At 46.2% G+C, this 24,741-nt stretch overlaps 1 protein-coding gene across 4 annotated transcripts in view; it reads left to right on the plus strand.

Moving 5' to 3' along the window:
- The window catches only part of EYA3 (EYA transcriptional coactivator and phosphatase 3), a 46,091-nt gene extending 21,578 nt beyond the window's left edge, over positions 1 to 24,513 (plus strand). For 3 of the 4 annotated variants that reach the window (XM_041417701.1, XM_041417702.1, XM_041417703.1), the window contains 12 exons: positions 3,787 to 3,924; positions 8,705 to 8,787; positions 10,130 to 10,310; positions 11,072 to 11,211; positions 12,268 to 12,351; positions 16,177 to 16,266; positions 16,660 to 16,718; positions 17,723 to 17,880; positions 19,404 to 19,518; positions 19,882 to 20,003; positions 20,264 to 20,364; positions 21,205 to 24,513. In XM_041417701.1, coding sequence (XP_041273635.1) covers positions 3,787 to 3,924; positions 8,705 to 8,787; positions 10,130 to 10,310; positions 11,072 to 11,211; positions 12,268 to 12,351; positions 16,177 to 16,266; positions 16,660 to 16,718; positions 17,723 to 17,880; positions 19,404 to 19,518; positions 19,882 to 20,003; positions 20,264 to 20,364; positions 21,205 to 21,285 — 1,352 coding nt within the window. In that variant the 3' untranslated portion in view covers positions 21,286 to 24,513. The remainder of the gene's footprint in view (positions 1 to 3,786; positions 3,925 to 8,704; positions 8,788 to 10,129; positions 10,311 to 11,071; positions 11,212 to 12,267; positions 12,352 to 16,176; positions 16,267 to 16,659; positions 16,719 to 17,722; positions 17,881 to 19,403; positions 19,519 to 19,881; positions 20,004 to 20,263; positions 20,365 to 21,204) is intronic. The other variant, XM_041417705.1, reaches the window with a different exon arrangement.
- Positions 24,514 to 24,741: the final 228 nt, after the last annotated feature.

Here is a 24,741-nt window from a genome sequence, read left to right on the forward strand (position 1 = left end):
CAAATGAGAGCTCATGCTAAAATGTCTCCAAGTTTACTCGGCAGATAATTTGCTTAATTTGCTCTAATAACTGAGCCCTTTTGATAGCTATTCCAGTCTCTGCAAATGCAGCTCCCAAAAAATGGAAGGGAGCAGAGGCTGTTTTATCCCTTAGCAGGGAGCACTGATGAGAGGGGAGAGCATCACACCACCATGCAGGGAGCCTGGGGGAGCACCTGGCTGCCTGGAAGTGGTGGAGTCACCACCCCTTGCAGAGGACATGGTTTAGTGGTGGACATGGTGCTGGATTAATGGCTGGATTTGGTGATCCTAAAGGTCTTTTCCAACTTTTATCATTCTGTGATTCTAACTATATGTCTCAGGGCTTATGGTTGTACTGCACAATCATATGCACTGAGCCTCTTGCAGATTTAGCTGTAATGCTAAAATCTCAGTACCTTGATGTGTGTAAGGATGAATTTTTCTCTAGCTAAAGAATTAGATTCCTTTGAATAAAAACAGCTACATTTCTGGCTTTTGTTAGCTGCTGACAGAGCATGGCCTTTTGTAAAGGTTACAAAACAATTGATTTGTCATTATATATTTGAAAGATGGTGTAGGAAAGATAATAAATCCAGACTTGGCTTTGTTAAACATAAGTTAAATTACTAATGCTGTAATTACTGATGGTTGCTGGAACATACTCCTCCTCACTGGGTGCCTGCACTTTTGTTTCAGTGCCTTGTTGCACTGTTTTTTGCTGTATCTGAACAGTGGCTGATGGTTTCCTTTGCTTCATTTATTTGGTGGTTTTTGATAGTGTGCTGTGCATGGTGCACTGAGGCTGCCTCATGTGCTGTTGTGTGTTTTAATGTGTTACATGTTGGTGTTTTTAAAGGCAAATATTTGTAATTGTGTGGAGTGCTGCAGTGAAGTTGTTTAAAACAGTGGTTAAGACTTCTATAATTCTGGAAAGAGGGAGGGAAGGTGTAGGGGTTTTGTTAGTCTACTGTGTGTGTGTTTTGTTGGTTGCAGTAGTGGTGGCTATATTTGGGGGGAGTGTTTGTTTTTTTAAAAGCAAAGGTTCTGGAGTGCAGGGGTACTTAGCTGCTTCAATATCATATTCTGAATGTAACATTAGAAATTCTTCTGAAGACCTGGAAGGAGATCTGCATTTGCTATTGATTTCAAAGGAGCTTTCATCTTTAAAATATCCAAAATGTCATCAGTTACTGAAATGTCTGATGTTAATTTTGAGGTCTGTTGTTAAACACCTGAATTTTTAGTGTGAAATCAAGTGTTAGGATGATGTTAAAAGTCATTATTTCCAGTAATGAAAATCACAGTGGAATGGTACCTGCTGAGTTATGCTGAGAAGATGGACTTTGCATGGTTTGATGGAGAGGTAGAAGGTAGAGGATTGAACATGCACACTGCAGAGCGAATTCTGGAAATTGTTTCTGCTCACAAAACCTCCAGTGAGCAGGTGAGGGCCAACAACTTGGTTTTAGCAGCACCAAAGGGCTTGTTACAGAGGTTGGTGTGTCTTTCTACCTTGTATTTGTTTCTGTGCCAGAAAGAAGGCACCATGGGTTCTCTAACTGGAGCAAACCAGCATGAAATTCAAGCAAGCTGACAAACACCAGTATAGTCTGGAGGTGGCTGAAGTCAGGATGCTCCTTTTAGAGAAGGGATGACCTATGCTCTTGCTGATTTGTCACCTCTCTTGGTGTTCAGTGTATTGGTTCTGCATGGGATGCCCTTGTGGTCTGGAGAGATTTTATTAAAGAAGCATTAAAAGAAGAATAATGACATCCAGGCTGCATTTGTGTAGCTGTAAGCTGGTGTTAGAAGCACCATGGATGTGATGGCTTACCTTAACTCAAGAAAAACCTACAGGTGCTGGGATGTCCTGTGTGGGGCCTTTCCATGTCTGTAGATGTGTGCTGTGACATTCTGTGACATACAGTGCTGCCATTGGACAGGGAAGAGTTTTGTTCCCCCTCTCAGAGCTTCTCAGTGATGTGAGGCTAGCTTGTGATGCTGTCCTGCAGAATGAGAGGGAAGGACATTTGCCACCAGTCCAGGAGTGTGCCTGGCTGTTCAGAAAGCATAAAGGACATGTCTGTAACAGCAAGACAGTCATGGAAGGCAGGGCCTGAAAGATGCCTTAGCACATGACCTGAATCAGCTCCTGCACTGGCACCCAGCCAGCACTGCCAGCACCTCAGAGTGTGTCTGACCTGCTGCCACACTCCCTGTGGTCATGATCCCACAGCATCCAGGGTGGATTTCTGTTTCACTGTCAGGTTGTTTGGCACTTCTGCATGTCGTGTGACCATCACATTGTGCTGCTGACTGCTCCTTGTCCCTCTGTCTTGTACCCTAAGGAGCTTCTGGTTACTGTCCCGTGTGAAAACTACTCACCCATTTGGAGATGGTGGCACTCCCTTTCCAGGCTAAGCAAACATTGCTATTCCCACTCTCCTTGAAGGATCTTTTTCCCATATGTTTTGTTCTGGAGTTTCTGCAGTGTATCTACAGTCTCTCTTAAGTCAGCCTTTCCTTTTTGTTTGCTAATTATCGAGGTTCTGGAGGTTTGAAACTTTAACAAAGACACAACTTGAGAGCCAAAGAGTCAAACCATGGGGTGACTGTGCAGAGAGTGATTTAAGTTGACTTCCAGGTGTCAGTTTGAGATCAGATATATAAATAAATTAAAGGGCCATTGCAGAATTTAATTCTGACAAGGCTGCAGCATGGAGCGACGTCCTGGAGCTGCTCCTCATGTCCAGCTTGATGGACTCTCCCATGTCTTTTAGGTAGGAAACCTAGAGCTCACAGCCCATGGCTCAATCGTGCTGGAGGAGGTGAAGGGCTGCAGGTGGCTTCTTGCAGGGTGTTTAAAAAGGAGGGTGGTCTTTCTGATGGCCCTGAACTCTGTCTAGCTCCAAATGTCCTTTGTCCCTCTGCTTTGCACACTCCTGCTTGTTTGTAAGTAGATCCTCTCAAAATATTTCTGCTTCCTAACCAGGGAAGAATTGTCTTTGACTTTGGCTGTAGATTTGGAGACACTCAGATGAAAGCCTGAAGAGCCCTGAAGAGTGAGGCTGAGCTGAGCTGCCTCAGTTGGGCACTGTTGGCACACATCAGTGCAGAGACCTCACCTTAACACAGCACCCAAGCTGAGCCACTTGCTAAGTGTGCCCTGTACACAAAATTACAGTCACTCTGCTCCCTGTGCTGTGCCCAGGATTATTACAAAAGCATTCCAAAACAACAGGAAGTCTGGAATAAACATTCAGATTTTTAATTTTTTTTAGCTGTATATTTGTTGTTGTCAGTCTAGGAAAATTACTGACTTGTGGCTTGGTTTAAAATATTCATCCCAAAGCCCAGTGAAGTAGTGAAGTGTTGAGCTTGGCCTTCATAGGTCCCAGCTTTGGCCTCACTGTGTAACAGCTGATGTCACTTGCAGTGCAGTGCAGCTCAGCCCAAAATCACAGCCGTTGGCAGGTCCTTTATCTGCATGGGCAGTGAATCTTAGTGACACAAACAGATTTTAGTTAAAAGCTTTGCAAATTAGTCTTCTTTGTGCTTTTAATTTTCTCTTTTTCAGCCATTTTGTCACCAGCTCTAATCCCTGCACAGCCTGACAGTCAGTGCTTACTATTGCCAAAATTAAACATTTTCCATGTGTCATTTGTTACTTGCTTTTGTGATGAGCAAAAATCTTAATCTGAGGTAGGAGCATGCTGTTTGGTCCCAGCATATTTGTTTATAACTGGTCCAATTTATCTGATTCAGGTGCACTGTGGCCAGGTATGAAACCTGAAAGTGGTTTAATTCAGACTCCATCTACAAGTCAGCACAGTGTTCTTACCTGCACTACAGGGTTAACCACAAGCCAGCCCAGCCCAGCACATTATTCTTATTCCATTGAAGGTAACTTGGCATGGTTTTTATCTGCATCTCTCTCCACCTAACTGAGTCCAGATACCAAACTAGAGAGGCTTGCACGCTTGTCCTTGGTTTGTGCATGCTTCTTCATGCTTTGCCTCTTTTCTCTTTGTGCCTGTGTGTTTGTGGGTTTGTATTTGCCTCTCCCCTGTGTGTGCACCAGGCTGGCTCGTTGGTGCCATGCTGCTGGGCTGAGCAGGGTGAAGAGCAAATGGGAAGGGGAAAGAGACTCCACGTTGTGTTCCTGCATGCTTTATTGGGAATGCTCTTGCATTTCTCTTTGTTTGTGGTCTTTGGCTTGATGTCAGGAAGTATGCTGACTGCAGTTAGATTTTTAAACATTTGTTTTTAATTCTTTCTGGAGGTAGATGGCTCTGGAATATCACAGACACCAGGTTGGTAGATCTGCTAGGAAGTGAATTTCTCAGTATAGAATTACCACTCAGCTATTATAATTGCTGGAAGTGTCACATCCAAGAAGGCAGATGCTGAATTTCACCAGCTTCCACAGCAGTTTTTAGGAGTGAATGTGCCAGACAGCTGAATAATGGAATATTTTTGCTTGTGGCACATATGTGCAAATTGATACCTCTTCTTTAGGCTGGATTTTGCCATTTAAGTTTTGGTGACAAATGTGACAATTTGTCTCTTTCTCTGGAAATTTTATAAAGCATTTCAGGGATTTGTAATCTATGTCTTGTGGAATATTTTCACAAAATAATTCAGGGACCTGAGGAAATTTTTAGTTCAGCTTCCTGCTCAGAGAGTACTTGCTACAGAATTCAGAACCAGCTTGCTCAGAGCTTTATCTAACTACATATCCAAAGCCTCCAAGGATGGAAATTTTGCCAGTTCCAGAACCTGACTGTGTCATTATGATGAAACATGGTTTTATTTTGTTGACTCAGAGCTTTCCCTCTTCCATGTTCTGAGAATTTCTCTCCTCCTGCTGCTGCACACCTGCAGAAAGAGCTTGTGTCTGTCCTCTCACTAATGTCCATGCAGGTACCAGCAGGCTGCATCAAGTCCCTAAAGCCTCCTCCTCTCCTCCTCTCCTGGCTGGGCAGTCCCTCTCCCCTGAAATGCCCCTTGCAGGAGCATGGGGCTCCCTGAGAACATCAGGTTCTCCAGATCCCTGATTGGTTTGGTGTCTCTTTAGCAGACCCACTGAATTTTATCAACATGTTTCTTGTGCTGGGGGGGCCAAACTGAATGCCACAACCAGATGTGGTCACATGAGAGCCAAGAAAAGGAGGATAATTCTTAAAATTAGCAGTGAGTGGGTTTTAGCATGTCTCTCACAGAGGAAAGTCATGTGTATGTCATGGTACTTGCTCTATTGAGACAGGGCTTGCATTATTGAGACAGTCAATGGCCCGGTGTAGTATTTATCCTAATCATTTATCCATTCATATTGTTAACTGCAATTAACTGATCATTTTTTTGTGAGTGCACATGGGCTCCAGAAGCAGCAGGATCAGAGTTTTACTCATTGATTGAGAGAAAACAACTTTGTGCATCTTGGCACTGAGTAAACCACTCATGGAATTCAATTAGTTAAACAAAAGGAAAGCAACACTGAAATACTCCTTTCTTCCATGACCCTCTTTCCCACAGTCCCAGCAGCAGAATGACTTCCTGTGTCTCACAGCAGCAGCTGGAATTGCCAAGGGTCAGGAATGGTGCTCCACAACGTGACCCCTGCCAGATTGCCCAGTGATGTCCTGAGGGGGGCAGGTGGATCCCTGGGGGTGCTGAGGTGACAGACCCATGTCAGGCCTTGCTTTGTACAATTATAAAATTACAGACTTGTTTGGGCTGGAAGGACCTTAAAGATTATCCCCTTTCAACCCCTCTGCCATGAGCAGGGACACCTCTCACTATCTCAGGTTGCTCCAAGCCCTGTCCAGCCTGGCCTTGGGCACTTCTAAGGATCCAGGGGCAGCCACAGCTTCTCTGGTCATCCTCACAGCCAAGAATTCCTTCTCAATGTCCCATCTAACCCTTCCCTCTTGCAGTGGGAAGCCATTCCCCCTTATCCTGTCATTCCATCCCTTGTCCAAAGTCCTTCTCCAGCTCTCTCTGATCCCCTCTGGATGCTGGAATGGACTCTAAGGTCTCTCTGGAGTCTTCTCTTCTGCAAACTGCTCAACCCCAGCTTTGTCAGAGTTTCACACAGGAGAAGAATTTTAATCTGTGCTGCTGGGAGAATGTGTGATGTAAGAAATTTCCCTGCAGGCTGCTCTCTGAAAGTGTGCACAAGTCACCCCAAAGTGTGCGAAAGTCGCTCCAGTTGTACAGATGCTGTTGCTTTTTGCAAAAACTTTTTGCAGACTTGCAAAAAGGAAAAATCCTGTTTCAGATTTGCTATATTTCCTTCTTAAGCAGCCTACCAAGGGTTCAGGTCAGTACAGAGGCTGGTGCCAGGGAGGTGTTGGAAGGATGGACAGAGTTGTTTCAGTAGTAATCCCTGGAATATCTGGTTTTTCTCTCCACTCAAATCAGCAGGGTGAGACACAGCTGTGCAATGGTGCTGAACCACTGGAGGGGAATTTCGGTGCATGGTTCTGGCTTTGGCTCTTTGAAAATGATTGAAGCAAAGCAGATTTGGATTAATAAAATAGAGGAGGCAGGCATGTAATGTCTGAGGATGAGGTCTGAAATGGGGGATAAAGAAGGGAGAAGAGGAAAAGAGTCATGATATCTTGAATGCAGTACTTGCATTGGCTGGTCTTTAAAGCTCAGCCCTTGAGGTCATGTTTGGCAAATCCTTGACAAATATTTTTGCATGGTTCTGGCCCATGCACAGGTAAAAGGAAGTGGCCCACAGTGCAGAAAGAATTGGTTCATCTGTGTGGTGGGAACTGCTTGAAAAAGTCTGGTATGTAGCAATGTTTAGATACAGGATTATTAAAAAGACCTGTTGGAGGGAGACCAGAGTTAAGATAAACAAGGAAGTTCATGGGAGGGAATGCCAAATCTTTTTTCTCATTTCTTAACTTCTGTAATCAATCTCAGTGGAGAAGCAGCCTCTGCAGAGCATTACAGATAAGAATCACTTTCTGTTTCCTCTCCACAATAGTCTTGAGAGCCGTGGTGTAACAGTCTGTGTCCCAGAGAGTTGCTCTGCCCTGGCTGCAGGGCAGGTTTGTTCAGTTAGCAAGGGTCTTTTCTGGAGAGCTGAGCTTCAGAGGGGCCTAGGAAAGGACCTTCTCTTAAGGTGATAAGAGCCTTGATAGTTTCCATAATGTGTAATGGGAAGGAGCTTTATTTGGAAACTGCCCCTGTTTTTGAGCAGTTGTTCATGAGGGGTGTCTGTGACAGGTTCCTTGGCTCACACAGCTGGGCTTCAAGGACCTGTGGAGCTGCTGTAGGTCCTTCAGTGTCTTCACTGCCATTATTGCTGTTCAGTGCAGACTTTTTGCCTTTTTCTAAATGTTTCTGGGCTAATTATTTCCCTTTGTTTCTGCTTCCACAGAGATGTCACCCTTCATATTTCTCATCTCCTATAAATCCTGTGTATTTCTACACATCTTTTAAGATCTGTTTCTTTTGTTTTCTTAACTTTTTTGAGGTGTATTTTGGATCTGTTCCTCTTTCCAGGAGGCACCAGGTAGTATTGGTGCTTGCCATAGCACAACATACACTCATTAAGAGTTCATGGTGGGTGTTTTCCTGGGGGAACAGGACTGAAACCTTCAGAAACTTGAGTTCTTGGGGTGAATTTTGTGTGGTGGTATTTGCAGAAAATAAGGGTTTTTCTCAGAGTGATGGTAAGGTAGGGAATACTGTGAATTTCTGCAAGTCTATATAAGCATCTAAAAGTGATTTTTTGGTTTTATTTGTGTGCAGAGGAAGGTGGTTCTGCTGGTTCCAGAAAAGAAAATAGTTCTTGGTGGTATCTGGTTTTGTACATTGTGGTTTTGTTCCTGCTGATTTAATTATTTGTTATTGTCCTTGTGAGTCCCAAAACCCCATGTTGAGGAATGTTTAATGGAGTGGTCCTGTGTCTGCAATCCCCCAAAAACTGCTAAATCACTGGGGTTCCCAAGTGCTGCTCTAGCAGCCTCTTCTGTGTTTTGGGAGACCTGAATGCAGTGACACAAAGCTTAGGAAACATCTTCAAGGTGGTGCCAACAACTACACATCCCTAAGAATTCATTCTGTAAGCTGTTGACAGATTATTTCAGAAAGTCACATCCAAAAATCTGTTCTAGACACAGGGATGTTGGCAGAAATGCTCACTTTCTCCAACAGGAAACACTCTCTTTCTAATATTTGAAACTTCTTAATGTTCCCTTAAATTTTAAATCTAATTAGACTAAAAATGCTATGTTTGATGCAGATTTTTTTTTTTTAACAGAACTGGTTTAAATCCATTCATCTCCTTTTTCTTGATTTATTCTGATTTCATTTTCATCTGCTACTGATTGATCATCAGAAAGGGACTGTTGTCTTACCAAAACATTTAGTAAAGATGTAAAACTTTTTAATTCTACACCAACTGCTTAACAACCATGGAGGGAGAAGGTTTCTGAACCACTGGAAAGGACTGTGTTTAAAGATGTACTAGCTCTTCTTTCCTGTAAACTCATCTGAAATATGACTGGTGTCAAAATACACCCAGTCCTTTTTTGGGTGTTGGTTGCAGAGTGCTGCTGGAAGCACAAGTGCTTGCACATTTGCCTAGTAAGTATTTATTTCACACTTTCTCATTTCTTATGCTTTTCTAGAATATTTAATGCAGTAATTCTCAATTTTACAGCATCAACCACCAATGCCAGTCCAGTCTCTACATCCTCAACTGTTGTCAATATTTCCACATCAGCAGTAGCCAGCATCTCACAGGTAAAACTTCCTTGGTAAATTTATGTGCACCATCTCCTCTACTTTTGTTTAACACTAACATGGAAATGTCACTTCAAATGGAGCTCAGTGGTACTGGAGCTGTGGGGCTCAGTGTGTAACTCAAATCACCCAATCACTCCTGCTGTCTCTTTGACCATGAAGCTTCTCCCTTTGGCCTTTGCAACAAACTCACTTCATCTGTTTAAAGTTGTTGCCTCATCTGCAAATTGTGAGGTGAGTCTTAAAACTGAGATCTCTGCAAGAGAGATGGAGGGGAAGAAACAATTCAGCTATTTTGAGGCCTAAACCTGCAAGGAGGTTTAGAGTTGGATGTTTTTTGGATGCCTTTGTTCTCCCTCAGCAAGAATAGGAAATGAGGTTGTGCACAAACAAAACCCCAACCCAATAAAGTGGAGCGTGCATTCTGATGGTAGACTAGAACAAAGTGAGACAGCCCTGCAAGCTAGCAAAGACCATTTCCCCCTGCCTTTTTTCCTCTGTGGGTGGTTAACTGCCATTCTGAATACTTGGTTATACAAAGGAAGCCTTCAGTGCCCAGCTTTTCAGAAAGAGAATACAGGAAGTGTGTAAAATGCAATGGATGCACAAAAATCCTTCTGTGTTTATGCTGTTGCTTTTTAAACATAAACTTGTTTGGAACTGTAAGGGGAAAAAAGGATTTTCTTTTAGTATTTCAGACCAAGGTACCTGGTTCACAAACCCAGGCTGCTCTTCAGGGGAATCAGGAGAGCACAGTGTACCAGAATAGTGTGATGTGGCATTTGCTTTTTTTACTGTCAGTAGCAGAAGTTAAAATCCTCAAGCACAGCTCCAGATGCTGAGCGACCTCCTAAATGAACTAAGTATTTTTCATAAATGGATACCTTCCAGCATGCAGAATTATTGCTTGATGAAGTCAGCACATGAGTAAGGGCCATTTATCCTGTAGCTGTGCCCTCAGAGAGGCCAAGGTCACTTTCTGTCACTGTCAAATGCAAGACAAAACCACACATTCCAGAGCACAAGTGCACTGATGTCTTGGCAACCACTCAACTCCCCTGTTACTGTCACTTCAGTCATTATGAATTAATTTTTGGAAGCAGAGAAATGGCCCTGTGATCACTGGTGTCCCCTGCAGAACCTGCCTGTGCAGGGGCCATTGGGCAGGCAGAGCTCTCAGCCCTTTCTGGGAATGTCTTAATATGCAGAATGAAACAGCATAAAGTCAGACTGTGCTCTTGCTGGGATTTTTCTTGGTCAGGATATTCTAATACAAAAGTCAGAGATTCAGAGTGTTTTCTGAATGAGGTGTCCTGCCATCACTAACTCTTTCCCCCAACAGGAATATCCTACATACACCATCCTTGGCCAGAGCCAGTACCAGACCTGCTACCCCAGCTCGGGCTTTGGCGTGGTGCCACCAGCAGACAGCAGCACGGAAAGCTTGGCATTAACCACCACGTACCCAGAGGAGAAACCAAATGCCCTGGTGCCAGCACGGGCAGTGCAGAGACCTTCCTCTGGTGAGGCGGGGTCTGTGAAATCCCTCTGCTAAACAGTGCAGGGGGCAGGTGTGGGGAAACATCTCCAGAGGGTACCTGCAGCATCTTGGCATGCTGGGCCCAATGGGACACTTGACTTCAGTGTCAGAACCTTCCTGAGACCTTCCTGGTCTCACTGGTGTGCAGAGTATTATGGTGGGCCAGCCAAAGTTGTGTGTCAGAAACCTTCTACTGCTGCCATTCCAGGACACCTCTCTGTGTGCCCCAGGGAGAGGGAGCTCTGAACACCTGGCTGCAGGAGAGAAAGATGCAGGAGGTGGTGTACTCCTTCTCTGAGAAGGGTGTTCTTAGCAGTAGCAGAGCAGGCTCCATCACATGTCCCTGTCAGTCTTGGCCATGCTGCTTGGCCAAGGCTGTGTCTCCAGGGCCAGCATCATCACTGTTACTCTTTTATATTCAACTGTCTATTAAATAGGATAGACATAGTTGAGTAATAGAGCAGTTCCAGGGTAGTGAAATGACTGCTCGGCTCTGGCTTTGCTCTGCAGGCAGTAGCTCTTGCAATAGCTCAGTTCTGGGGGACTGAATGGAGGAGACAGAGCTGTTTTGAAATGATGGGACAAAGAAATCATGGTTTATGTTCTAATCAGGGTTCAACTACTACTGCATCCACATAGTAAAGTTGCATCTTAGCTTTTGCTAAGATGGTTTGTGGCCAGTGCTGTATTGGTGTTTGTTTTGAGACACAAGGAGATGAGAGCTGTGTGATTTCTTTCTTCCAGGAGATGCATCCACAAGTCCTTTGCTACCAAGAGCAACAGCAAGTAAAGAGTTAGATGAGCAAGCCAGAAAAAACATCCCTGGAAAGAACAGAGGGAAGAGGAAAGCAGATACCTCCTCCTCACAGGACAGTGAATTGGAGGTAAATAGTCCCCAGCACTGGGGCTGTGGCTTTGTCTGCCTGAGCCATGAGAGCCTCCAAGGCTGAAGATCCTGTACCTAGACAGTGAGATCCTGTACCCAGTGATCTGTCCCAGCACTACCACATCCACCCAGGGAAGGAAGTTGTCTGTCTCCACTTGGAATCTCCCATGCTGCAAATTTCCCCCTCTTCTTCCTCAGCAATTTTCCATCTGCCACTACTGAAAAGAATTTGTCTCTATCTCCTTTGCAGTTCCCTTGCAATTAGCTGTGGTCTCCTGTTGCATGTCCCTTAGTCTCCTCTTTGCTGAGATAAGCCATCCCACTTTCCTTAGCCTCTCCTGTGGGCTGCTGACCATCTCAGTAGCATTTTGCTGTCAACTCTCCTCACAGATCTCTGAGACCAGGGATGCAATCTGGGGTGACCTTCCCAGTGCCAAATAGGTTGAGACATCACCTACTTTCTGGCACACGTGGCACACTCCAGCAGGAAAGTCACCTGCTTCACAGGGAGAGAGTGCTGCTGGCTTGTACTGGTGTCCAATTTTCCCTCCAGCTCCTTCAGCCTGGACTAGTGTGAGGGGTAATTCCACCCCACCTGTTGGCCCAGCTCTCAGTGTCAAAGTCCTTCTGTACCAAAACTCTGCCATTCCTCATGGCAGCCCATTGCCTTATTTATAACAAAGGTTTTTCTGACAAACACCAAGGGCATGCACCTGGTGCTCTCCAGATTACAGGCAGTACACTTCACCTCAGCAGGACTCTAAAATCCATTAGCACTCTAAGCTTTACTTTCATAACTGTAAAAGCAAGAGAAGCTTTTGAAATAGTTTGACCAAACAGCCATAGCCTGAATGTGTGCTTCTGTGGCAGTAAATAAACTCCATTGCAATAAACTGAAGAGTTGAACGTGTTCAGCCTGTAAGATGACACCTGTTGTTCATGCCTGTTAAAGCATACTGCAACTAACCACAAAATTAACTCTAAAATTTGTTCTTTTATTGCAGTTCAGTGGCTGGAATATCTCAGCTCTTACCTGTTCTTGTTCTCTCTGCAGCGGGTGTTTCTCTGGGACCTGGATGAGACCATCATCATCTTCCATTCTCTTCTCACAGGGTCTTATGCTCAAAAATATGGCAAGGTAATACTGTCTTTTCCATGGAGGAAAACCTATTTCTGTCATGCATAATTAAATGTTAGTCTTTGGAGAAGGAATAGTTTAGTTGTTTTGTTTTATTTTTTAACTCTCTATGGTGGTGCTATTAAGTTGTTGGCAGTTTGGGGCAGGGAAAGAACAAATTTGGCTTTATACAGAGCTAGGACATGGACATCACCAACATGCCCCTTCATGCAGTGCAAGTCTGTCAAACTGGTTTCATCCTCACTGGGAATAACTGAGGTCCTCACACATAGTGGAAAGAAGTGGTTTTTCTCCTTCAAAATACATTGTAGACTTTTGAATGTTTTGTATGTGCTGACTGTGAAAATCAGTCTCTCCTGTGGAGCACTGAAGTGTTTGGGGTTTTTTTTTGTTGGTTTTTTTTTTTTAATTGAGTTGTTTAAAATACTAGGGAAATTGTAGTTCACACCATTGAATGTAGCTGCTTGATGAAGTCAGCACATGAGTAAGGGCCATTTATCCTGTAGCTGTGCCCTCAGAGAGGCCAAGGTCACTTTCTGTCACTGTCAAATGCAAGACAAAACCACACATTCCAGAGCACAAGTGCACTGATGTCTTGGCAACCACTCAACTCCCCTGTTACTGTCACTTCAGTCATTATGAATTAATTTTTGGAAGCAGAGAAATGGCCCTGTGATCACTGGTGTCCCCTGCAGAACCTGCCTGTGCAGGGGCCATTGGGCAGGCAGAGCTCTCAGCCCTTTCTGGGAATGTCTTAATATGCAGAATGAAACAGCATAAAGTCAGACTGTGCTCTTGCTGGGATTTTTCTTGGTCAGGATATTCTAATACAAAAGTCAGAGATTCAGAGTGTTTTCTGAATGAGGTGTCCTGCCATCACTAACTCTTTCCCCCAACAGGAATATCCTACATACACCATCCTTGGCCAGAGCCAGTACCAGACCTGCTACCCCAGCTCGGGCTTTGGCGTGGTGCCACCAGCAGACAGCAGCACGGAAAGCTTGGCATTAACCACCACGTACCCAGAGGAGAAACCAAATGCCCTGGTGCCAGCACGGGCAGTGCAGAGACCTTCCTCTGGTGAGGCGGGGTCTGTGAAATCCCTCTGCTAAACAGTGCAGGGGGCAGGTGTGGGGAAACATCTCCAGAGGGTACCTGCAGCATCTTGGCATGCTGGGCCCAATGGGACACTTGACTTCAGTGTCAGAACCTTCCTGAGACCTTCCTGGTCTCACTGGTGTGCAGAGTATTATGGTGGGCCAGCCAAAGTTGTGTGTCAGAAACCTTCTACTGCTGCCATTCCAGGACACCTCTCTGTGTGCCCCAGGGAGAGGGAGCTCTGAACACCTGGCTGCAGGAGAGAAAGATGCAGGAGGTGGTGTACTCCTTCTCTGAGAAGGGTGTTCTTAGCAGTAGCAGAGCAGGCTCCATCACATGTCCCTGTCAGTCTTGGCCATGCTGCTTGGCCAAGGCTGTGTCTCCAGGGCCAGCATCATCACTGTTACTCTTTTATATTCAACTGTCTATTAAATAGGATAGACATAGTTGAGTAATAGAGCAGTTCCAGGGTAGTGAAATGACTGCTCGGCTCTGGCTTTGCTCTGCAGGCAGTAGCTCTTGCAATAGCTCAGTTCTGGGGGACTGAATGGAGGAGACAGAGCTGTTTTGAAATGATGGGACAAAGAAATCATGGTTTATGTTCTAATCAGGGTTCAACTACTACTGCATCCACATAGTAAAGTTGCATCTTAGCTTTTGCTAAGATGGTTTGTGGCCAGTGCTGTATTGGTGTTTGTTTTGAGACACAAGGAGATGAGAGCTGTGTGATTTCTTTCTTCCAGGAGATGCATCCACAAGTCCTTTGCTACCAAGAGCAACAGCAAGTAAAGAGTTAGATGAGCAAGCCAGAAAAAACATCCCTGGAAAGAACAGAGGGAAGAGGAAAGCAGATACCTCCTCCTCACAGGACAGTGAATTGGAGGTAAATAGTCCCCAGCACTGGGGCTGTGGCTTTGTCTGCCTGAGCCATGAGAGCCTCCAAGGCTGAAGATCCTGTACCTAGACAGTGAGATCCTGTACCCAGTGATCTGTCCCAGCACTACCACATCCACCCAGGGAAGGAAGTTGTCTGTCTCTACTTGGAATCTCCCATGCTGCAAATTTCCCCCTCTTCTTCCACAGCAATTTTCCATCTGCCACTACTGAAAAGAATTTGTCTCTATCTCCTTTGCAGTTCCCTTGCAATTAGCTGTGGTCTCCTGTTGCATGTCCCTTAGTCTCCTCTTTGCTGAGATAAGCCATCCCACTTTCCTTAGCCTCTCCTGTGGGCTGCTGACCATCTCAGTAGCATTTTGCTGGCTAGTCTCCTCACAGATCTCTGAGACCAGGGATGCAATCTGGGGTGACCTTCCCAGTGCCAAATAGGTTGAGACATCACCTACTTTCTGGCACACGTGGCACACTCCAGCAGGAAAGTCACCTGCTTCACAGGGAGAGAGTGCTGCTGGCTTGTACTGGTGTCCAATTTTCCCTCCAGCTCCTTCAGCCTGGACTAGTGTGAGGGGTAATTCCACCCCACCTGTTGGCCCAGCTCTCAGTGTCAAAGTCCTTCTGTACCAAAACTCTGCCATTCCTCATGGCAGCCCATTGCCTTATTTATAACAAAGGTTTTTCTGACAAACACCAAGGGCATGCACCTGGTGCTCTCCAGATTACAGGCAGTACACTTCACCTCAGCAGGACTCTAAAATCCATTAGCACTCTAAGCTTTACTTTCATAACTGTAAAAGCAAGAGAAGCTTTTGAAATAGTTTGACCAAACAGCCATAGCCTGAATGTGTGCTTCTGTGGCAGTAAATAAACTCCATTGCAATAAACTGAAGAGTTGAATGTGTTCAGGCTGTAAGATGACACCTGTTGTTCATGCCTGTTAAAGCATACTGCAACTAACCACAAAATTAACTCTAAAATTTGTTCTTTTATTGCAGTTCAGTGCCTGGAATATCTCAGCTCTTACCTGTTCTTGTTCTCTCTGCAGCGGGTGTTTCTCTGGGACCTGGATGAGACCATCATCATCTTCCATTCTCTTCTCACAGGGTCTTATGCTCAAAAATATGGCAAGGTAATACTGTCTTTTCCATGGAAGAAAACCTATTTCTGTCATGCAGAATTAAATGTTAGTCTTTGGAGAAGGAATAGTTTAGTTTTTTGGGGGTTTTTTGTTGTTTTTTTTTGTTTTTTTTTTAACTCTCTATGGTGGTGCTATTAAGTTGTTGGCAGTTTGGGGCAGGGAAAGAACAAATTTGGCTTTATACAGAGCTAGGACATGGACATCACCAACATGCCCCTTCATGCAGTGCAAGTCTGTCAAACTGGTTTCATCCTCACTGGGAATATCTGAGGTCCTCACACATAGTGGAAAGAAGTGGTTTTTCTCCTTCAAAATACATTGTAGACTTTTGAATGTTTTGTATGTGCTGACTGTGAAAATGTATCACTCTCTCCTGTGGAGCACCGAAGTGTTTGGGTTTTTTGGTGTTTGGTTTTTTTTTTTGGTGTTTTTTTTTTTTTTTTTTTTTTGTTTTTTTTTTTTTGGTTTTTTTTTTTTTTTTTTTTTGTTTGTTTTTTTTTTTTTGGTTTTTTTTTTTTAATTGAGTTGTTTAAAATACTAGGGAAATTGTAGTTCACACCATTGAATGTAGCTGGAATTATGCCAGGTTTGATATACAGTGGAAAACTGTGCAGTTTAACTGATGAGAGATTTATGACAATTCCCTTCTGCCTGTATCCACAGTGCATTTACATTTTCTTTTTGTTCTTTTCCAGGATCCAACTCTAGTGATTGGCTCAGGTCTGTCCATGGAGGAGATGATTTTTGAAGTTGCTGATACTCACTTGTTTTTCAATGACTTGGAGGTACATGGCAAATGTGTTTGAAAGGCAGAACTCCACGTTACCATGTCAGAATTACACCTCACTCTGTGAGGGCTCTGTGCTTCAGAGCCTCTTAGTGCTTGTTGTAAGCACAGCCAAATCAGGGGGGCACTCTTAACTGAGACAGGCATTCTGCAGCCTTCCAGTGTCAGGAGATCTCTCACTTTCTGCTGGGTTTTTGCTTGAACCTGTACAAATAAAAAGAGTGCTCCATCCTGTATTTGCATTTCTAGACTGGTGAGCACTTGGCAGTGTTGCTGTTAGGAAATGTGAAGGGGTTGGTTTCTATCACAGTTTCTTTAATCTGCAGATGTCAGTGTGTTTCTGGATTACCACAACATGACTTTATTTTTGGGGTTTTTTTGTCTTTAACAGGAGTGTGACCAGGTACACATAGAAGATGTGGCATCTGATGACAATGGCCAGGATCTAAGGTTGTACTCATGAATGTGGGAAATGTATTGCTGATGTAATCAGGTTCTGTGAAGACCTCAATGCAGATGGGGTTGAGGGATGGAGCTCAGCATTGTGCCAGGGATGAAACCTGGCAAAGTGTTTGTTTGCTGGGGGGAATTTCTTTGGAGACCTATAAAGCATTAAGAGTTTTGAAGTGATATTGTGAATTCCATTGTTCACTGTTGAATGCTGCCTCTGTGCTCAGTGACAAGCGAGGAATGGAGAACCAGCACTTCAGATCTCATGATGACAGCATTAGATTAGTAACCTGATCTAATGGTTACTCTAATTAGATTAGTGAAAAAAGTCCCTGCCTATGGCAGGGGTTTAGAATGAGATGGATATCTTGAAGGTCTTATTCCACCTAAACCATCCTGTGATTCCATGATCTTGACCTTTGAAAGTCCCCCTGTGATTTGCATCCCTCCAACAGCTTATGGTGCTCACTATCAAACAGGGGGGTGGTAGGTTTTTTACTGAGCTGAACTGGCTCATGAAAAAGTCTGAGAAAGATCTGTCAGGGAGAAAGAAATACAAGGAAAGTGGTGAAGCAGGACTTGCTTTCTGCAGCTATAAACTGGTGAAGCAGCTCCTGTGCTTGTGGAGCTGCAGTTGTGATGGAAAGGCATGGATGCTGCTTGGAAGATGTGCTGGGGTTTATTGCTGCAGGCTGAGGAAGGGGTCAGTGGGAAGGATGCTCTGTAAGGCAGAGGAGTGAGCAGCCAAAGAGTAAAGGAGGCTTTGTAGTGGAGGGGGTGAAAGGAGTTGTATCAGTGCAGCAGTTCAGAGGCAGCAGCAGCGTAGCTGGGTGTCAGCATTCCCTCAGGAGCCAGGCTCTGCTCTGCAGGTGCCAAGGTGCTTGTGCAGCTCCTCTCCAGGTGTTTTCCAGCTGCTGCCAGCGCTGCCATCAGCAGCCTCACCAGAAATGCCGCAGGGGTTCTGCTGCTGTGGCACACCTAACACCTCTGCTTTCCTGGAACAGCAACTACAACTTCTCCACGGATGGGTTCAGTGGCTCGGGAGGCAATGCCAACCACAGCTCCTCGGTGGGTGTGCAGGGAGTGGACTGGATGAGGAAACTGGCCTTCCGCTACCGCAGGGTACGCGAGATCTACAACAAATACAAAACTAACGTTGGAGGTGAGTGGTCACCTGCACTGAGGGCTGAGCACTGAACAGAGCTTGTGGGGCCAGGCTCCATCCTTCCTCAGGGCTTTGGCTTTCCTGATGTGTGGACGTGACAAGTAGAGCATTCTCCTAGTGCTAACTGGGATCAAATTTCCATGGAATCTAAGAGGGTATGTCTTCCAAAACTGAGCAGTGTGCCAGTGCAGGCTGTGATTTATCGTGGAGATAAGGATGGGCACTCAGTCCTAGAGGCAAAGGTTTTGGTGCAGAGATTATCCCTTTGCTAATTGGGTATGAAAGGCTGCCTGGCACTCTGCTCAGCAGTGGCCTGAATGACTCATTTACCCTGCTGCTCAGGAGGTCTCATTCTTGTCTCCACAAAGTCTGCCTTTGCTCATGCCATTGTCAGGAAATACAGTGGTCACCCCTGGGCTGTCAGGCCCACAGTTTGATATGACTTCTCTTCTCTCTCTCTCCACAAAGTCACTTAAAGCCTTCTAGTTTTGCTTCCCTTTCAACTCCAAAGCAGTCAAAATTATGCAAACCACAGTGAGCAAATGGAGATCAATTTTCTGTTTAGTCTGAATCTTGGCATTGCCATCCCTGGAATAGGAATGTTGCTGGAGCAGCTCATCTGATAGCATGACTTGGCCTGGTTGGTTGTGGGCTTGGGTACCCTTTGCCTACACAAAAACCTTGATAAATGTTTTTTTTAGGGCATACTTTCTGAAAACCAGGTATTCAAAGCTACAGCTTTCAGCCTTACAAATCTGCCAGTATAGGTCTGCAGTTCAGTGTGCTGCAGTTACCTGATTTCTTGTAGGGGGATCAGACCATGATTTTGTATTTTGCTCATGGGGAACCTGGATGCGGAGTTTTTCAGGACCTATGGAAAGCCACATGATGAAGCAACTGTCAGTGCAGCCTCCTGTGGGTCCCTCTGTGGCCTCAGTGTAGCAGAAGGCTGGAGTGAAAGGGGTCAAACATCATGGATGGAAATTGGAGAGACATGCAGGCTCCATGTGCTCCTTTCTTGCTGTGTTTACTGTCAGGAGCAGAAGTGGGCTCCACTTCTGTCTGCTTTTAATTCAAAACTAGAGGCTTGAAGAAAATGGTATCTAAAAGCAATTAAAAGCATGGGAAAAAAAGAAGGGGGGTAGTTAAAAAAATTATATATAAAAGGGCTTAAAATCGGAGAGGGAGACTGTAGCAGTTCCTTCCCCTGCTCTGTGGCCTTGGACCCCTACTACTGCAAGTGCTTTGTATGAGAGAAGTGCCTTTGCCTGCATCCTGAGAAATGCTTTGAAATAATCACAGCTAAGTGTCTGCCCAGTTCCCATGGTCAGAGTCCTGGATGGATGTCTGGGCTCATCATGTCACTGGGAGCTGGTTTCTTTCATTGCTTTGAGACAGACAAGTCCAGCTTCCAGAAGCCTTCAGTTGTGTTATTTATTGCAGAGCAGGTAGCTGGTGCATTGGGGGACAGCCCTCCCATGTCAGACTTGCCAGGCAAACACATGTTCCTCACCTTGCAGGCCTGCTCAGCCCACAGAAGAGGGAAGCTCTGCAGCGACTGAGGACTGACATAGAAGTGCTGACAGATTCCTGGCTGGAAACTGCATTAAAATCCCTGCTGCTCATCCAGTCCAGGTATGGAACCTGGAAGTGCATGTGAGGCTTTCTCAGCCCTTTGTGGCCCTGAGGTGCAGCACTGTGCTGGGCACTGCCCCTGTCACACTGCTGCAGAGTGACTGAGGCCAAGAACTCCACCCTGTGTTTCTCTCCTGCAACACCTGTAGTTAGCAAGGTCCCCATGCTCACCAAACGGTTCTTCTGACAGGGAATTCTGCCAGAAGCAAAAAAACCCAAAAATTGCAAAACCTTGTCCTAAAACGCCTCCTGAAAGCAGGACAGCAAAGCACATGGCACCTGGGGAAGCTGATCAGACTGCCCAGAGCAGTCCTGGCACCACTTCCTGTAGATGTGCTGTTACAAATGTTTTTCTTCTTTCAGAAAAAACTGTGAGAACATCCTGATCACAACCACCCAACTGATGCCAGCTCTTGCCAAAGTTCTTCTGTATGGATTGGGCGAGGTGTTTCCCATTGAAAATATTTATAGTGCTACAAAAATAGGTAAGGGATTGTGCCAAGCCTCTGGCATTGTGCCATCTGCTGAGGATTAGCTGAGGTCTTTACATGGGGCAGTGCCATTTCTGCAGCTGAGCAGCCCGTGCTGTGATCCACCTGGTGAAAGGCTCCTGGCCTCAGGAGCTGAACTGGGTGCTACCCCTGCCCAGTAAGACAAGAAGTGTTTCTTTACTGGGAGGCAGGAACCTGTTCAGGCTCTGTTTCTCTCTGCCTGAGGCTCCTTCCTGGGGGATTGTCTCTGGCAGGTAAAGAGAGCTGCTTCGAGAGGATCGTGTCGCGCTTTGGGAAGAAGGTGACGTACGTGGTGATTGGAGACGGGCGTGACGAGGAGGTGGCAGCCAAGCAGGTGGGTCTGACTGCACAGGGGCAGTGCAAAGGGAACTTGCTGGCAGGCTTTCCCTACAAGGACTCTCCTTCCAAGGCTGAACTCTGCAGGCCAGGGCAGCCAGGAGCAAAGTTTGCCTTTCATGCAAGAGATCTTCCAGTGTGTTAAGATGGGCGGTTTTGTGGCTCCTGGGTGTTTAAAGTTTCTCTTTTACTGTTGTTTAAGATTGCATATAACACTGTTCCTGTCATTAGTGTCTTAGTATAGCATGTTGGATGTAGCATGTTGAAAGGTTGGACTCGGTGATCTTGGAAGTCCCTTCCACCCTTGTTGATTCTGTGGTTCTGTATGCTGATCATAGCCTGTGACTGTCAGGATATTGCAGTTTCTCAGGAGTGTGGAGAAGTCAGGGCTCAGGAACAGCAGCAGATCAATACAGCACCTGTCATTAGGCTGAATTACAAGCAAGGAGCAAAGAGATTGATTGATTTAGACAGGCCTGGATGGGTTGTTCAGTTGTGCTAATTAGCAGTGGAGTGCAAAGATGACTGTCAGGACCTTGACTCTGCAGGCTTCACACGTTCTGGCTTGTGCCAGAGCTGTCAGCCCTGGACAGGCATTCCTGCAGCAGCAGCTCACAGCCAAGGTTTCCATTGTGAGCAGCTGACAGTCAGTGCTGGTGACTGTCACACACAGCTGTGCACATAAGATGGGCTCCAGATACAGATGTGCACGTGGCTGAGCTCTGTCCTGAGAGTGGTGTGCTCAGAAGCACCACACTGCACAGCCCTGCAGCTCCAGCCAGGCTGCTTCCAGCTCAGCTGAAATCTGCATAAACCTGACTGTCCTCTCTCTTCACAGCACAACATGCCATTCTGGAGGATCACAAATCACGCTGACCTCGTGTCCCTTCACCAAGCCCTTGAGCTGGACTTCCTGTAAGAAGTTGGAGCAAAGACGCGACTGCAGCTCCCACCAGCCCTCCCCATTACTGGGGGGACAGAAATCTCACACGTTTGGGGACTCACCTTTCAGCTTGATGAAGAAAACATACCTAATGCAAACTGTACAATGGAATATGACAGCAGGTCATTCCTAGGGAGCACGGGCCCTGCCAAGTCCAGAGGTGTCCTGTGAAGAAGCCCTAGACTCAGCAGAGCTAGAGCTTGTCTGCAGAAGGGACTTACAGAGCCAGCTGAATGCCTCTGGCCTCCAGAGGGAGGGGCCATAAAACAGCAGATTTATGTGTAAGAGCCTTCTTCTTTCTATTCAGCTTAGTTGTAGAACCCAAGTAAACACAAAAATTTATTTTTATAGGAAAACGCTGTTGGCAGAGCTTAAACCACCCTTGTTTTGCAAAGCCGAAGAGCTGTGGGTTTTTTTCATAGGAAATATTAATGAAAATGTCAAAAATACCTCTATTGCTGTAAAATGTGTCCTCTCTCCTTTCCTGGATGTTCAAAACAGTTAATTTATTACAATGTCCTTATGTTATTTCCTCAGTGTGGGATTACTGGAAAATATAAAGGTAAGGGAATGCTTCTGGAATATGTGGTTCTTTGTAGAGGCAAGTATTGGTGTTCTGAGTTGATCCCAGTGGCTTCTTGTCAATGTGTGCAGGAGCCCTTTTAGCCAGCAGGAGATCACTGGATCCCAGCCTTTGTCTGGACTGTAGATCCCACAGATTTTCCCTGCAAAGAAAAAGGAAACCACCTGTGAGCATCAGGTACAGCAGAGTGGTGCAGACTGCTCAGATGTGAACTGAGTCCTCACCTGGACTAGGAATAATCTAATTCCTAAATCCTCATGAATGTTGCAGAGAAGACTCTGGCTATGGTATAACCTTCACCTCTGTGTTCCTGACCCTATTTGTAAGTTCCTTTTAGTAGAATCAGATTCAATTTTCTTATATTCTTTGCATTAGCCTAACTACATAATGACAAACAAATGCCTTGTTAAGAGGGACTTAATTTTCTAAGACACTGTGACTTGGCAGTGTGGAGCACTTGGGAGGGATGGTGATGCTGATTTTTCTGCAGCTGTCTGAGAACAGAGGCTGGAGGCAGTGACCTGCAGCTCCCCTGGCCAGGAACAGCCAGCAAGGGACTGGGGCTGGCACAGGGGCTGGTTTTGTGCCAACTCAGGCTGTGTTTGGTGGTCTCCCCCATCTACCCTGATGGCACCAGATCAGCAGGTGCCCTGAGGACAGGTGTGTGCTGTGCCCCAGAACCTGCTGCTGCTGCTCCTGCAGGGCCAGACCTGTGGCTGCACCCAGACCCCTCCAGATCGTGGTCATCAGCCCCACATCAGCCATCAGGAGACTGGGCTGAAAGTCTGTCACTGCAGGGAGTGACAGACTCACCATTTACTGTGCCCATACAGACAGGGATGTGTTTGCTGCATTCCTTTCATGGCTTTAATTACTGAGGGTTAATTTCCATCAGTGCTGGGCCAGCTTTGCACAGGCTCTGCTGTGCCCTGGGAGCATCTGTTCCTGGGCCAGCTCCAGTGACCAGGGGGCAGAAGGTGCCTAGAGCCAGGGGTTTGGATACCTTGTGCTCAGGGACTGGACCTGGGAGGTTTATTTCAGATGGTACCAGCTCCAGTTTCCCCTTGAGTTTGGTTGGTTTTGGGTTTGTTTTTAGATTAATTAAATTGGAATCAAAGGCGATTCTCTTTCTCCAGGGTAGTCACTGGAGTCAGGAGTGATCTGCTTTCCATTCAGCTCCTGGCCAGGTGTTAGCCTTGTGCTCTGATCCCAGGTGGATACTGGGTCTGTGTATTTCCCCAGGAGCTCTGCAGCAAGAACATGCTGTCTGTGTGGGAGCTGCTCATCCCATGAGGAAAATGAGGAGTCTGCTGTGGGTGTCACTGGGCAGCTCAGCAGAGGGAAAGGTGTGGGGCTGCCCTGGGGGCTGCTGGCCCAGCAGAGCCCGGGGGCAGACAGGCTGTGCTGGGAGTGCTCAGCAGTGGATTTGGAAAGGGAAGCAGGACCCAGGGGTGTTCTCTACACCAAATGGAGAGCCAAGGTGTGTTTGCACCTGTTCCAAGGCAGCTGAGGCAGCTCCAGCTCCCTTACTGCTGGGTCCATAGAGTCCAGTTCCTCTGGGCCCCTGTGAAGTGCCAGAGCTGTGGTGAGGAGCAGCCTTATTGCTCCCAGGGCTGGAAATGTCACCAGAGGCTCAGGACTCAGTTGTGGTCACAGAAGAGTCTGTGCTGATGCTGAACATCCCTCAGCCCATCCAAAGGTCTCCTGTAAGCAGGCTGGGGAGCTGTCCCAGCCTGTGCAGCAGCCTGTTGGGAGCATTTCTTGTACTCCAGCTGGCTGAATTTGGGATTAAAACCTGTGCCTTAACCTCCCACCACCGGCACGGCCGAGCAGCCCACGTGCTTTGCTCCCATCAGAAGCAGCTGAGCAGGGCCGTGCTGGAGAGGGGCTGGGTTTGCCCAGGCACTGGCAGCAGCTGCTGGACCTGCAGGCCTGAGCTGCCAGGCAGCTAGCTGTGCTTTGTGTTTGTTTACTTCAAATGTTTTAAGGAAATTTTAAGATGTTGCTAAAATTTTAGCTGAGTGTGGAACTCGCAGCCACTGACATTTCATACTGGTATTTATATGATGTTTCCTTGAATGTATGTAAAGTACTTTTATAACAGGAGGTTGATGGTACATTTCTGTGTTTGTTAATAAAGGGGTGACCTGGCTATTTTATTTTTTCCTCTACTGGCTGAATTTAAGCCTTTTTCTGTCTCTTTTGAGGCAAGAACAGCATCTCTATCCAAGCATTGATTTTCTCCTCTCTCTGTCACCAGTTCAGCTACAGTCAGATCAGGGGTAATGGGAGAGCAAACCTGAACACCTGAAGGACAGTCAGCCTGCAGGCTCAGAGCACCTGAGCTCACCTGGGTGCTGCTGGCTTCCCCTTCAGCTTCAACACAGCCACAGAGGCTTTAAAAACCACCTGATCCACTAATATTTGTTGCCTCCAACAGCCCTTGGGGAGATGTCTGTGCTGGCACTGGTGGGAAGCAGTAGGACCCTGGAGCCCACAGCACCTCTTTTGCTCTGCTATGAGGGGTGATCTCAGGTGCTGTGGGGCCTTTGCCTGTTCATGGTCTGTAATTGGAACTGTCCTGTGAACTGGAAAAAATAATAAAGTCTTTATTTTCTATAGTCAGTGCTTCAGCCTGTTCTCTGCCCCCATGTCAGCCCCTGCCCCTGTGACAGCCCGAGCCAGGCCTGGCAGCACCAGCAGCATCAGGGTGCCACAGGTCACAGTGCAGCCACCAGAGCCCCGTGCTGCTGGGGAGTCCTGGGGGGCCAGTGGGGCAGGGACCTGCTCCTGGGTCCTGCTGAGGTTTCCAGGGCAGGCACATGGTGCTTCCTGCACAAAACGTTCCC

The sequence above is a fragment of the Onychostruthus taczanowskii genome, unplaced genomic scaffold (assembly GCF_017590055.1).
Source record: "Onychostruthus taczanowskii isolate IOZ18803 unplaced genomic scaffold, ASM1759005v1 scaffold56, whole genome shotgun sequence".
Lineage (NCBI taxonomy): Eukaryota > Metazoa > Chordata > Aves > Passeriformes > Passeridae > Onychostruthus > Onychostruthus taczanowskii.